We start from the raw sequence: 14,713 nt of genomic DNA, 5'->3' as shown, positions 1-14,713 counted from the left end.
GAAGCAATATTCCTTTTAGCTGGGGAATTAATGAGCATACCTATCCGAGAAATAATAAGTAACTTTGCCAGAAAAACAATTTGATTCAAATTTCCATTTAACTGAAATCCTACATACATGCAGATAAACGCCACATTTTCAAAAATTGTGCATAAACTGTAAATAAAACTCACCTTTGCATGTTTTCTTATCTGAGCTGATCTCAAAACCACTTTTACAGTAACAGGCGGGTCCTGCTGGAGTCACTGCACAATTGTCCTGACAGCCCATGAGTGAGCAGTTGGATATAAACTCTGTGGAGGCAAAAAAAAAAGAAAAAAAAAAGCAGGGCAGACATTATTTGACAAAGCATCAATTTGTGGAACAAGTGCAAAGACATACTGTCTGTAACATAGCAGGACATATACTGTATTTTGTGTGAAGATGAAGGTAATTTGGAGGATTTGTGCAAGAATCCATTCAATGTACTGCAAAACTCAGGTTTAATTCATTCTGCTGGGAGCTGGAACACTCAAGGCTGCCAGGGTACACATTCTGGGGAATATTTACAAGTCGGCATTTGAGCTGAAGTACATAGTGTGTGCGTGTGCGCATCTTTTTGGATGTAACTACAGCGTGTGGCCAGACTTGTTCTAGTGACAGTGCAAATAATAGGTTTAAGAATAAAAGATCCAGAGTCAGCTCCGTAACTCACTACCACTTGAAATCTTATCCTTGAATAAAACGTATTCAAGCAAATTGAATTGCCCCAAACAAGTTGTGCTTTTCCAATTGGTCTTCAGTTAAACGGTTCATTATTTGACTGAGAAGCACAGAAATAAAAAAAAGGGACACAAAAAGAGCACAAGGCGGTGAAGGGAGAAATCAGACGCTATTTGTTTCTGCTCTTTTCAGCACTGAAATGTTTGCTTAGATTCCTCTTTTCGTCACGTTTAAATGTTGTTTTTGGTCACAGTAGCACATTTGCTATTATGTCAGACTGAACTGGTCTTCACTGCTACTACAACATAGAATTTGAACCCCCACCTACAGCTTGAGGAAAGGCCATTAAAGTGGAAGTCAACCTTCAACATTTGTTGACAATAATGTGTTATATGTGACCTCACTAGTCTAAAAATGACATCCTGATTAATATTACATTTGTTGAATATGAGTAAATGCAGCAAAATCCAGCCGTCTTAGGGGGCGGCCATTTTGCCACTTGCTGTCGACTGAAGATGACTGACGTCAGTTGCTCAGGACTCGGGCAACGACCAATCACAGCTCAGCAGCTTTCTGAAGCTTAGCTGTGATTGGTTGTTACCTGAGACCTGCGCAACTGTGATGTCATCTTCAGTCGACAGCAAGTGGCAAAATGGCCGCCCCATAAAATGGATAAAAATGGCTGGATTTTGCTGGTTAACTCATATTCCACTAACGCAATATTAACCAGAATGCTATATTTAGACTAGCGGGGCTGCATAGAACATATTACTGTCAAAAAAAAATTGGGTAATTTTTTTTTCCAACTGCTGAATTTCCCCTCTGTAAACCAGTAAAGCATAATCTTAGTTTATTGCCTTTTAATTGTGATTTTAGTTTTATGTTATTGTTTTATGCCTCATATTTTGTTTTTTTACCCATATATTTTTTAGGGACCAGACAGTGCACGCAAACTATTTGAGAAGAATGTTTGGGTTTCACAATCAACCACTTCTGGTCCAAACTAAGCAGTAGTAATAAGAAAGACAACTACAGAAAAACAAAAACAGTTATAACGAGGACGCCATGCACAGATTCAAACGCAGAAGGACAAACATGCACAAACACGCCACAATCACACCTTCCTGTCAGCTGACCGTATCGAGATAGACCATAAATCACAGTGACTCTTCTCTCTTCTTTCACACACAAATACATAAACACAAACTCACACACACACCTCAGTCTAACCAGACACGAATGAATCACTTTGCCCAGAAAGACAAAAACCACATCAACATGCAAACCGTTGCAGCAATAGAGCCTGGATAAGAATTGTTTCTTCCAGAAACTATTTTACAAAAACAAATGTGTTCCCACATAATTACATAATAGCATAACTCATTTGTTTGTCTTCTTTCAGCAGTCTCTGTTGAAATGAAGCTGATGTGATCTCAGTGGAAAAAAAGGGTCTTGATGAGTAACTCGACTGAAATGCGCTGCGGCCGATTTTGACGCTACGCGGCGAATCCGAAAAACGGACGACAGCAAGCCGTATGCAAGCCTCTGCGCGAGCTTCTCGGGCTTGCAGGCACACACCGCACTCAAAATGACAGGCATGGCCGGAATTTTCCAAAACAAGCCTGAGCACTCGACAACTCAGACGTGTTTGGTAAAGCGACACAGGCAGCAATGTAAACAACCTCATCTGATACATACCGCTGTAAAATAGTTGCTTTCAACTCAGGATCATAACGTCTGATCATGAATAAAAGCTTTTTTTTTCCTTTGTGCGCCACGTAGCAATATTAATAATTTAAATCTGGTCATTATTCCTGGTGCTGTGCATTTTTATAAAGAGCTAAAGGTTACCTCATTAAAACAATTTATGTTAAACATTTAAAGTCATCGCAAAATGTACAATATTCTTACATTTGATTAGAATTCAGGCAAGCTAGCAGTCATTATTTATTTAATTTTGGTTTTTGCGCCTAGCTTCGCAAAAAGACTGCTGTCCGTAACCACCTTATTTTTTTCCGATTTTTCCCTCCACTCAAATCAGGAGGCAAATAGATTCATTATTATGCTGTCTGGCAGTACAAGTTGAAAGGCCAACTAGCAGAATTGATTATGTACGTGCTGCATCTTGCTTCGTAAGGTGTCCTACACGTGGCTTATTATTATTATTTATTTTATTTTTTTAAAGAGGTCTGCTGGTTGCTTTCATTCTGACCTAAATTGTGGAAGATTCTGTGGAAAAATACTGGTGCGAAGCTGACAAAATAAGATTATTGTTATTGTTGTTATCCTTCTGTTTCCGTTTACTAGTCCAAACAGAAAAGGATCGCCTAACTTTGACAGCATAATATACGGCACGTATATATATATTTTTTTTCAGGGGGGGTAATATTCCGAAAAAAACCTCTATAAACTTTATAAAGTGGCAAATTTGCAAGAAAAAAAACGTACACGTAGCATAGCTATAGTCTAACGTGAGGATGCGTTGGTAGTTAATGGGACACTGTTTATAAAATGAAATAGCAGGATGGAGACGGATTTATTCTTAATTTAACTTTACTGGTCATGCAGCTCGAGCGACAACAATTCCTGATCCCCTATCAGCTAACTAACACTAACCAATCAGAAGATAGCATACTTTTTAGTTCAATGCAAGTGAATGACGGAGAGCAGCAGATTCGACACATCAACTTAGCTACTTGTATACAAAAAAATACCAAATTGTAGGAATGTGTAAATAATAATTGTGGAAACATAAATGTACAAGTAAACATTTTAACAAATTAACAAATTTGATAGTAGTTCATTCAGCACATGGATATCCGTCACGTTGCCTCTCTTGCCTTCTTTATACATCAACTGCATGCGGCGAAGCGTTCGCTACAATTACGACAAATTTGCAGCATCTGTCGACACTAAATAGTTGCTTGTCTCAGATAATGTCAGATTAACAAGAGGAGAATCCCCGTCCTGGCTGCCTCTTTGATTGACAGTCGCTCAATTGTCCACCCATTAAAGCCAAGTCGGGGATGAAGACAGCAGAGCACACGCATGGAGACAATTTCAGTTTGTCAGTCGATGTTGACAAGGTCGATATTTTATAAGCACAAACGTAGCACGTTGATTGATTTGGGCCTTGTGCGTCCTGCTGTTGTCATCTCGATATGGGTGTGCAGCACAGTTTTGATCGTGAGTCATAGTTGAATAAGCCCCTGGCTTCATGTAGTAATCAAAGCCTTCAGTTTTCACATAAATATATACACAGAACATCTGAACCCAGTGCACTCTGATAATATCGCCCTGATGCAGGGAATCAATTTGCTACCACTACTTGACTGCTTTGGCACAGCAGGCGGATATCAGTATTGGGAATTTGAAGATATGCACTGCTATGATGAAAAATGAAAGTGTCATCATCACATGGTGAGGATGTGTGTGACAAGTGGAAAAAAAAAAGAAGGGGGCGATACCTCGGCAATGAGGTCCCTCGTCCCAGCCGTCGGTGCAGTCCGGAGCTCCGTTGCACAGCTTGCTCATGTGGATGCACAGCTCTGTCCCCCCACACTGGTACTCATTCGGCGGGCACTTTAACACGGCACTGTGCGGGCCTGAGGGAGACAAAAACCAATATGGTCAACGCAAAAGGTTATTAGCATCGTAAGGAATAAATATTACAAATGTCCCGTTCAAGATTTGATTTATTTAATTTTTTTAGTGTGCACTTTCTGAAATCTATCTGATACCATATAGTGGCAAAATGTGTGGACTTTGCTGCTTAACTCATATTTCACAAATGCAATATTAATCAGAATGTTGTTTTTTTGGCTAGGGGGGCACATACCGTACAACATGTGATGCCATCCATCCATCCATTATCTGCACCGCATGAAGTTAAAAATCCTAAATTTGTATGTATGTACTTTTTGGAGTGTTGTATTGAACATATGAGTCTAAAAGCCAATTGGTATTGAATATTGTAAACAAATAAATATATTCAGATTATTGAAACATCATTTGTGAATATGTTTCAAATAGGCTTTACACACAATCAGGATTTTTTGCCCGATCACCGATTTAAAAAAAACAACAACAAAAAAACAATAACCGATCACAGAGTCGATCAGAAGACGGAGTCATTTGCGGGGGATAGGGACTGGCCCGGCACACGAATAATGAAAACACACAAATGATTGACACTCATTGAAATGCATGAGGGGGGAAAATTTTAATTAAACCCCCCAAAATTTTTCCAAAAAAAGTGACAAACATCCATCCATTGAATATAAAATGACTTCATTGAATAATGGGGCAAATTAAGACATTACAGCCGATCACCGATTTTGAATAAAACTAAATATCGTCCGATCCCGACCCATCCAATTAGATAGGTGTAAAGTCTAGTTTCAAACGACACTGTGGCCTAAAATCTAAAAACCTCTTTGACAGTGTCAATAACAAACTAACTGTATTGTTCTCATTAGGTTGTGTAGCTTTACCTGCATTACGTTTACAAATATTATTCTTAGTTAAACTTCCCAAACTATAAATGTAATTTGCTGTACATTCAAACACAATCATTCAAGTCACTCTGCTTGGGTTGTTTGCTCTAGTGGTCAATTACATTTGGCAGAAACACAGCATTTTCCAAAACTCAAGCAAGCCTCATGCAGTAATACAGTAAAACACATGCAAGCAGATTTTTAACCATCAGCACTGACATCACTTGTGGACCTCAAACAACCTCCCTTTAGATGCGTTACTCTGATTCGTCTCGCCTTCCACCAAAACAAACACGCTGGCAACGATTAAGCATTTAACATCGGACCGGAAGGCTCCTGTCACTTCACAACATTTAACAACTCCACTTTATAGTGTGTGGAGTCGTCTGGATTTTACCATGCAATCTTCAAAGGCTGTGCTCAGGTCACAATCTGCTGTTTGGATTTTTAAATTATGTATACAGGCAAGTCTGAATTTAGAGTTGAGCGCTTTTAGCTTGGCCAATTGTGGATGGACAAAACTAGAAAAGATGCAACGGTGGACCATCCCCCAACAGCCCGTGGACCCACAGCTGTGGTGTCCTTGAGCAAGACACCTATACCCTGAAATGTTTATTGCTTCAATGTGTGCTACTAAATGTGCGCGTTTGCTGCATTCGCTGCTATGATGGCTAAAATGCAGAAGACACATTTTGTGAACAGGCATTCATATATGTATGACCATAAATATTCTGTTTCTCCATCATGAATGTCAGTCTGCCTCCATCTTTCAACATCCTGTTTATGTATATTTCTCTATATTCTTGGGTAGTGCCTGCCTGACAGAGGATTGAACTCTGAAGTTTTGTGTGACCCCCCCAGAAGAAGCCTTTTCCCAAAATGGCCGACCTCAGCACAGCAGCACTCCACTATAAGAGGTTCCATGGAGACTCTATATTCTGTCCTGGGCATAACGAGTTTCCCACAGCTTTCATGAAAAAGTGATGATCCTCTACAACATTCTAGGCTTGATTCATATTTTATGAGACAATAAAGTAACTTAAATAATAATGAGATGACAAGTGTTTGTGGACCAAAAGTGAACTTTGAAATGTTTTTGAAAATGGATTAAGATGTTGTGTTGTGTTGGCCATTACTCTGCTATCAATTCTTGATTGACAAATCCATTGCCTCTTTAGGCCTACTTTTTCTTCTTTTTTCAAGTTATTTCACTTTGTTCACTCTTTAAACTGCTGGGTGAAAAGTAAATTGGATGAAATAGCTAACCCAGCACATACTCAGCAGATTGGGTTGAGGGATTTGACCCTGGGTCAAGATTTTGATCCCACAAGGGGTAAAAACTACTCACGCTGATGAGTTACAGTGACAGTGTGTAATAGTTGACCACTAGAATGCAGCCGAAGCGCATGCATTTCAAAGTACGGGAATCATATATATATATATATATATATATATATATATATATATATATATATATATATATATATATATATATATATATATATATATATATGTATATATATATACGTATATATATATATATATATATATATATATATATATATATATATATATATATATATATATATATATATATATATATATATACATATATATATATATATATTTTTTTTTTTTTATGTACGTTGATGTGATCAATCAATAGTGGGGTTTTCCAATGGGGGTACTGCACGAATGCGATTTTTAGACCGCAAGGTCATGTGACTTCAGCAGCTTGAACCGGAAGCGGGTCAAAAATTAAGCCGGCTCGTTGACGACCTATGCAAGTAGTGCTTGTTTTGTTCTAGTTTATCTCTGTGGGAAAAAACATACAGAGTAAACACGGCTGTTATGGAACTTGCAGAAACAACTCCAGACACTATGACCGTCCACATATGAAGGATGTATTCTTTATTCGTTTCCCGAAGCCAAAAGTTCAGAGGGATAAATGTGAACGTGGATCAACTTTTGCAGACGTCTAACAGAGCTGTTTGCGAAGTGAGTCTTTCACCTTCATATGTACATTTTGTTGGGGGCCATGCATGCATGCTTCTACGATGACAATGCAGCTCTTGCCGGCCACCGCCGGCCCGAAGAGGTAAGCGATTGTCTTTATATTATTTTTATTTTTGGGCGTTTGGCACTACCCCGACTGCTGGACGACAATGATGAATGACGAGGGAAAATGCTAAATGCTGATTTTTTATTTTGTTGCCTTTCGTGCAGCTGTGACATGTATGAAAATTGATCTGTAGGGCCTTTTCTGAATTAAGGAAACAGGTTTATAAGCGGGAAGGATATAATAATTGAAAGATGAAGGTCTAGCGAGTTTTGTTGGTTGTGCCCAAGAATTTCCAAAGTAGAATTACGATTGCTCTTTTCCCCGTCTTTTTCATCCATCGAACACTCGAGCTTTCTCCTTAATTGAACATACCAATGAATTTGGCACCACAGATATCATTCTCGGACAGAAGTAGATTTAGCGCAGTATACATCTCGCTAGTAGACTGTTTACATGCGTCTAGCACAGGGGTAGTAGGCACACTCGGTCCTCGAGGGCCGGAGTCCTGCAGGTTTTGGATGTTTCCCTTCTCCAACACAGCTGATATATGATCAGCTCATCAGCAAGCTCTGTATAAGCTTGGTAACGATCCTGTTGATTGGAATCAGCTGTGTTGCAGCAGGGAAACCTCCAAAACCTGAAGGACGCCGGCCCTTGAGGACCCAGTTTGCCCACCACTGGTCTAGCATGACTGGCCCGCCAAGTTTGACCCTCTTTGCTAGACTCATGATTATTATTTTTATTTTATTTTTTTATTTTAAATTTTAAAAAATAATAATAATAATAAAATAAAATAAAAAAATAGACTCATGATTATTAATTAAGTGTGGTGACGTATATCTTGCGGTACCCCATTGAATCAATTAGTAGTTCACCACTAGATGGCGCTAAAAATCACTTTAAAGCCACCAAGAAATTGGTTAGCAGGTTAGCAGTATAATTGTGCTTAAAATAATTTTATAGCCAACATGTTTCATGAAGAAGAAGCAACTTTCCTCTGTCGGGTGTCGTCACAGCAAGTCTCTTGCGTGATAAGTTTTGCAGACTTTTTACACCTGACAAAACCCAAACAATTTCCATGGGTGGGCTATCGGCCCTAATCAGGATTTAAACCGCGATCCGTCCACAAAACTGTCGAAAATGGTGACCAGCTTCAGCTCACCTAAATCCAGTCTTCAACCTAAGCTGCTGAGTTTAAAAAACAAAACAAATGAAACCTTGAGTAAAAGTAACCCAAGTCAAAACAAACCAGCATTTTTAAAAAATGTTTTCCCTCTTTAAGGATCGGCTGTACAGCAACTTTACAGGGCAACCACAAGGCTGACATACGCAATCCCACTGTGGTCATAGAGGAAAAGTAGCAGAACTACAAACACACTATTATCCGGGCCGAACGGGCTCCTTCAATGCATCGACAGCATGCGCACATCCACAGAGACTAAACACCCACAATAAGCATGCCAGTGCAGTGGCATGCAGGCTTGCATGCTGGTGTTTGCTGAGAGATATCTTTGGGATCGCCAAAAGAGAAAATATATCTCGGGTAAACACCAGTCTGGGCAGACTTTCTCAAATTCCTCAAAGGTTTTTGCAGCCGGAATTTAAGAAACAAGTGAATGGACGGCCACAATAAAAAGCGCAGACGCTTTTTTCGACTTAATGATCCTTCACTGAACTTTTTTTTCCTGGATGAGGTTTTGCTGCCTTGTGACTCTGACCAGTATTTCATCCACAAAAGGACAAATGACTCAGCAAGAAGTTTGTCCTGTTGCCCACCATTTTGTGCAGCCTTTCCCAACGGCTGTCACATACTTTCCAAGTCGAAGGGCGGTGCGACATGATTAATGAACAAAACAAAGGAACAAATAGTTTTTGTTTTCTTTTGAAGCGGGATTCATCATAGTAACTAATCAATGTTCACTAAAAGCACGGCTTTCTAAGACTGAGGAAAACCATTTTTTATGTATATATTTGAATTGTAATCATTAAGTTATGGTGGTGAAACATCATCTTCCATGAAGAAATGTGATCAGAACTTGAAGAACTTTTGTTTTTAAGTTTACAAATTAACGCTTTATCACATTTGTTTGCAATAACAGCAAGCTGAAAAGAAAGCAAGTTTTAAAGTAACTTCATAATGAGCTACTGTACACGCTATGAATAAACAAACTGTAAAATTGCAGAACACGATGGTCGAGGTATGTTAGCACAATAGCATCAGGGTGACGTGTGACGTTCTCCCCCGTGCTGGTTCTCCTATCGCTAAGCCGCCGACTTAACACGGGACAACAAAGCCCCCCATTTTGGATTAATGCTTTTTATAAAGAACAGGGAGCCATAATAACAGCAGGCTGCGGCCTTGCCATCAAACAGCTGACCCAAGTCGACTCATGTTTGGCCAAGGGATTAAATATGAGGAAAATCAAATGTAAGGTGTTAGTTAGTAACGAAGCTTGGGATGTCGAGAAACCAAATGGCCGGATGCTTTGTTTGCCGCACGTTTGGCTGCGTCATATCGGATTGATGGACTGTATTATCAACCAGTCTGAAAAACAGAAGCGGCATATAAACCAAACCTTTGCTCGCTTGATAAGAAGAAGCTGTGAAGTGCCACAAGTAAGGAAGAAATAACCACAACGAAATGCAGCGTAAAAGACCACTGGAATCAGGCATCTGACGAGGTCTCAAGTAAACCTCAACAAGGCTCATCTTTCAGAGGCCACATGGAATCAATTTTTCCTGCCACGTGTTACGTTGAATAAATGTGCGGTCAATTACCAGAGTACGAAAACAATTGAAGTGATGGAAAAGGAAAGAGAAAGAATAGGCGAGCCTCGCAGGAGCTAATTGAACACCTCATTCATAGGAAGAGATCCAAAGTCCCGCAAGGCCTCATTCTTCTGTGAGCTGGCAGCAGATAGCAGGGCTGCAGTGGAAATGGCTGCTAATTTAAAGCAAACGCGGCCTTTTATTCAATATTCCTCTGTGGTGGTGAAGTGAGGTTATCTGGCAGAAATGCTGTTGTCTTGAATTGACTATTGTCTATTGAACGACATCCAAGCTGTTCAAATTTCCAAACGTTCCGTTCCATTTAGATAAATAATTCCTTCTAAACTTAAACAAATGTGATTATATAATCTTTAGTAACTGTGCTTGTGATTTTAAAGTAACTATCGACACTCTTACCTGCATACGAGTGTTAAAAGACGCTATTCACTGTAAAGCCAAAAACCACCACTGAAACGGCCAATCACTGCTCAGCTTCAGAAAACAGGTGAGCCGTGATTGGTCATTCCCTGCGCACAGAGCACCTGTGATGTCATCTTCAGTCAACAGCAAGTGACAAAATGGCCACTCCCGTGAGATGGGTAAAAACGAGTGGATTTTCCACAAATGCAATTCTAATCAGGATACTGAGTTTAGACTACTGGTGCTGAATAGAACATAATGAACATTTTTGGGTTGGCTTCCTCTTTAGATGTTATATCATGCAAAAAAAAAAAAAAAAAAAGAAGAAGAAGTTAAGCAGGTGCTCAATCTACTATTTCAGCCAAATATATATTTTTTCTATTAACACGAGACATGCAGGATTGCAGACACTTTGCACGCGCAGACTCATTAAGTCGCTGTACACAGAGATGGATCACATGTTCCATCGGGCAGTGTGATGGAGTCAGGCCACGCGAGATGAAGCCATTGTTTGATCACATAAGTCGGCTGTGGCCCCATACAAAGCACACTGAGCTGCCGTGTTGTAAGCGGTGTCATGTGCAAACCTTGATCTGAAGTGTGGCACGGCCGGGGAGGTGCTGGTAGAGCCGCGAGACACGTGAGCGATTGATTACTGTTGGCACACACATTTACTAGTACTTCATGTCTAGGATCTGATTTTACTCACTGTAATTTGTGAGGGGTCTTTTTCAGAATTTAAATTTACATTTATAGTCAGGAATCCTCAAATTTTGGCTGCACTTTGTTCTTTTCAGTCATTCGTGCTTTATAGACTGTGCCAGTCAACACGATGGAGAGATGCATATGTACTTTTCTAGTTTCGAGTTTACCAAGATTTAATTGAACATTTAATGAAAAACGTTGTGTTGTTTTCCAAGTAAACCTAATCGGACACAGTTTTACAGTTCTTATCCTGACGTAAAATATTCCACATTTTTAAAAGGTCAACACCCAAAAATGATTGACAATAATATGTTCTATTCAGCCCCACTAGTCTAAATACAGTATTTTAGTTGCGTTATTGCGTTAGTGGAATATGAGCTAAGCAGCAAAATACAGTTGTTTTTATCAATGTCAGAAAGCTGCCATTTTGACACTTAAAAATGACATCACAGTTGCTCAGGTCTGAGGAAACAACCAATCGCAGCTCAACTTCAGAAAGGTGACAACCAATCACGGCTCAGCTTCAGAAAACTGGTGATCTGTGATTGGTTGTTGCCTGAGCCCTGAGCAAGTGTGATGTCATCTTCAGTCGACAGCAAGTGGCAAAATGTCCGCCCCCGGAGATGGATAAAAGCTCCTGGATTTTGCTGCATAATTGAATGTCATGTTTAGACTAGTAGTGAGGTCACATATAACATAATATTATCAAGAAATGTTTGACGTTGACTTCTCCTTTAACTCTAAAAATATACAGTAAAAATGAATGCACATTTTCAGTCGGGAAGTAACTGACTAGTCATTTCAATTATAAGGGTTAAGAGCAGATTTCAACTTCATTTGTCAAAATATTACCATGTAAATTGATAATAAGATGACTTCTAACTACAAGAGCAGTTTATTAGTCACGGATTATATTATTCAGATGCCACTCTTCCAACACCACCCACACATTATGCCTGACAGTGATGTAACCACACTCGCCATGGCAACAAGTGTCACTGGGTTCTCTAACAAGAATCTATATGAAAGGATCATTACCCAATATATACTCTAAAAACACTTTCTACTATAGGTTTTGGTCGTCCAATATAATCCTTTGACTTTTCACAGATGTCAGCCAACTAGATGACAATGAATAATCGAGTACGCTGATCCGTAAATATACCTCATAAATAAATAGTGTTGCGCCAGTTTATCACCATCAGCCCCTAATGATACAAAAATAATAAAAAATCGGACCACTAAAGAGGAGGCTACTGCTGACCAGCTGGCCTCGTCTGTGACGCCCATGGACCGAAGGACGTATTCTTGGATGAAGCAACTAAATTTTGACCTGGCGCCTTCATGGAACTTTTTGACCCGCCTCCACCGTTTGCCCTGCCAATAAAAAAAAAAAAAAAGAGAAGAAGAAAAACTCCCATACCAATGGGACAAAGTAACCATAACACTCCAAAGTATCAATGTGAAAGGGCACAGGATAATCTTGAATAACCTTTTCACATATTGTGATGGGAAAACAGTTTGATACTGCTCTGACTGAAGCATTCCTTTTTGACAACTTAACACCTGTGCTAGATCCTTTTTCACACTGCACTTGACAGTTGGATCCTTGGCTACTTGCTGCTCAGGCCCTGCTCTTCAAAAATATCAACACCACGTTTGCGATCCTTCACAGGGGGGCTCCTGGGAGAGCTGGCAAGGTGACAAGCCAAGCAGGAAGCCCAAATCCAGCTCTCCATAGCACAACAAACTTCTCCAAATGCCGCAGCGAGAGTTCTCCTTGGGGGGGATGAACCACTGAGCAAACACTTCTATCATGCAAAGGTAAACAAGATTTATTCAAGACAAAATCGCCAGCTATCCCAAGCAAATAAACATACTGTACCATATTTATTTAGGTGAAGGAGGAGGAAAAGCAAATAACTAGACATTGGAATTCGGCTGTGATGTTTGAAGCACAACCAGCATTCATTCACGATTTCCCCCCACAAATACACAGTAGTATGTTTTAACTAAAAACAATTTGCTTCAAGTGAGTAGCAAATCAATTTCAGATTTTTCTTTTTTTCTTTTTACAGACTCATTACTTGATTTACAGTATCCTTTCTTAATGAGTCAAGGTGAGTGGTTATCGAAGAAAACACTTGATGGAGAAACCTTGGTTGAGAGAGCAGGTCTGGATGCATGGAAGAAAACTCGAAAAACGTGGAAGAACAGCTTGCATGGAGGAGTAGGGAATGGGATGAGATACCTTGACGCTCTGAGAAAAACACCGACTTACTGACAAAAATGTCGTTCCGTAACTCCCCCAAATTTATGATAGAATAAAGGCCTATATGACAAAATAAAAGACTCAAATACAAAACCTAAATACAGGACCTGAGAGTCACACTTACAGGACCTCGCCATAGCAACTGACAACATAATCATCACAAGAGACATAGCAACTGACAGCATCATCATCACATGGGACAAATACAGGACCATAACAACACAATGACGCCATGATCCAACCCAAAAACCCAAAACACATAACATAACATCTCTCTCGTTTGCTGGGATAAGCTCCAGCGTGACTCTGAACAGGATAAGCAGTTGAGGATGGATGGATGGATAAGTACAAGATTTTTACAAAGAAAATGGAAAGATCTGTTACACAAATTTTGGGGGCTTGTTTTTTTTGCATTAATAGGTACTGTACCATTTAATTGCAATTGGTTACATGTATGATTGTCATATTGAGATAAACAGCTTTAGTAAGTGTTTAGCACAAAGCCCACTGCCAGCCATATAAAAACTTTGGCCGTCTGAGCTTTGCTACCCTGATGTACTGCTCTAACTCAGCATAACACAACTTTCTTTATGAGGACACATTTATTTGCCTCATGAATAATTGCTAAGATGTACTTCTATTGTATAAATTGAGCGCCAAGCAATTGTGTATAACACAATTAGAAAGCAAAATGGGGACCAAACAAATGCAATATTAATTTGTGTTTATCTCAGAAATTTAATTAAAAGTAATATTATCATGGTGGCGGACTTTTGAGCTCACAAAGCAGGTAAATAGTACGAAATAAATCTGCTGTAAATCTGCTAGTATAACATTTGAGTCCTCGATGCTGAATTATTTAGAACAGATGTGGAATGCTAATGCCTTTTCAAAAGTGTTATCTTCAGCGGAACCAGGTGGCTAACATCCCATTAAAGAGCCATGCTCATGACAGGTAAGGGGGAGGGGACAAGAGAAGACCAATGTGACAGTACGGTCACACAAACGACATCATCATCCTCAAAGATCGTGCCACCAGTTCAAACCAGATGTTCAGCATCTATGTTAATGCCTTCACTTAGTCCAAATGTATTATTTCAGGTCATCTTGCGCACACGGCTGCATCCTAATCTCTCCTGTTGTCCCAGCCTGCCTCGTGTCCCCTTTAGAGTGCCTCTGGCCTTCCCCAACACTGTCTGTGGGGAGCCCTGCTGGGATTACATAAGGATCTTCTTTTTTTTCTCCCTTCAATTTAAACCCCTGACACGCTTTTCTTGGCTGAACACA

The 14,713-nt window shown here is 39.7% G+C and overlaps 1 protein-coding gene across 5 annotated transcripts in view; it reads right to left on the bottom strand.

Annotated features, from left to right (window-relative positions):
* The window catches only part of LOC147167127 (low-density lipoprotein receptor-related protein 1-like), a 120,818-nt gene that overhangs the window by 81,938 nt on the left and 24,167 nt on the right, over positions 1 to 14,713 (bottom strand). For all 5 annotated transcript variants that reach the window (XR_015096305.1, XM_086087323.1, XM_086087324.1 and 2 more), the window contains exons 3-4: positions 4,170 to 4,307; positions 174 to 293 (exon numbers count right to left, since the gene is read on the bottom strand). Coding sequence is in view for 4 of the 5 variants with exons in the window: in XM_086087323.1 (XP_085943449.1) it covers positions 174 to 293; positions 4,170 to 4,307 (258 nt within the window). In the remaining variant the exon portion in view is untranslated. The remainder of the gene's footprint in view (positions 1 to 173; positions 294 to 4,169; positions 4,308 to 14,713) is intronic.

The sequence above is a fragment of the Leptonotus elevatus genome, chromosome 10 (genome assembly GCF_054856555.1).
Source record: "Leptonotus elevatus isolate MCC_2025b chromosome 10, RoL_Lele_1.0, whole genome shotgun sequence".
Classification (NCBI taxonomy): Eukaryota; Metazoa; Chordata; class Actinopteri; order Syngnathiformes; family Syngnathidae; genus Leptonotus; species Leptonotus elevatus.
This window is presented reverse-complemented; position numbering and strand designations above follow the sequence as displayed.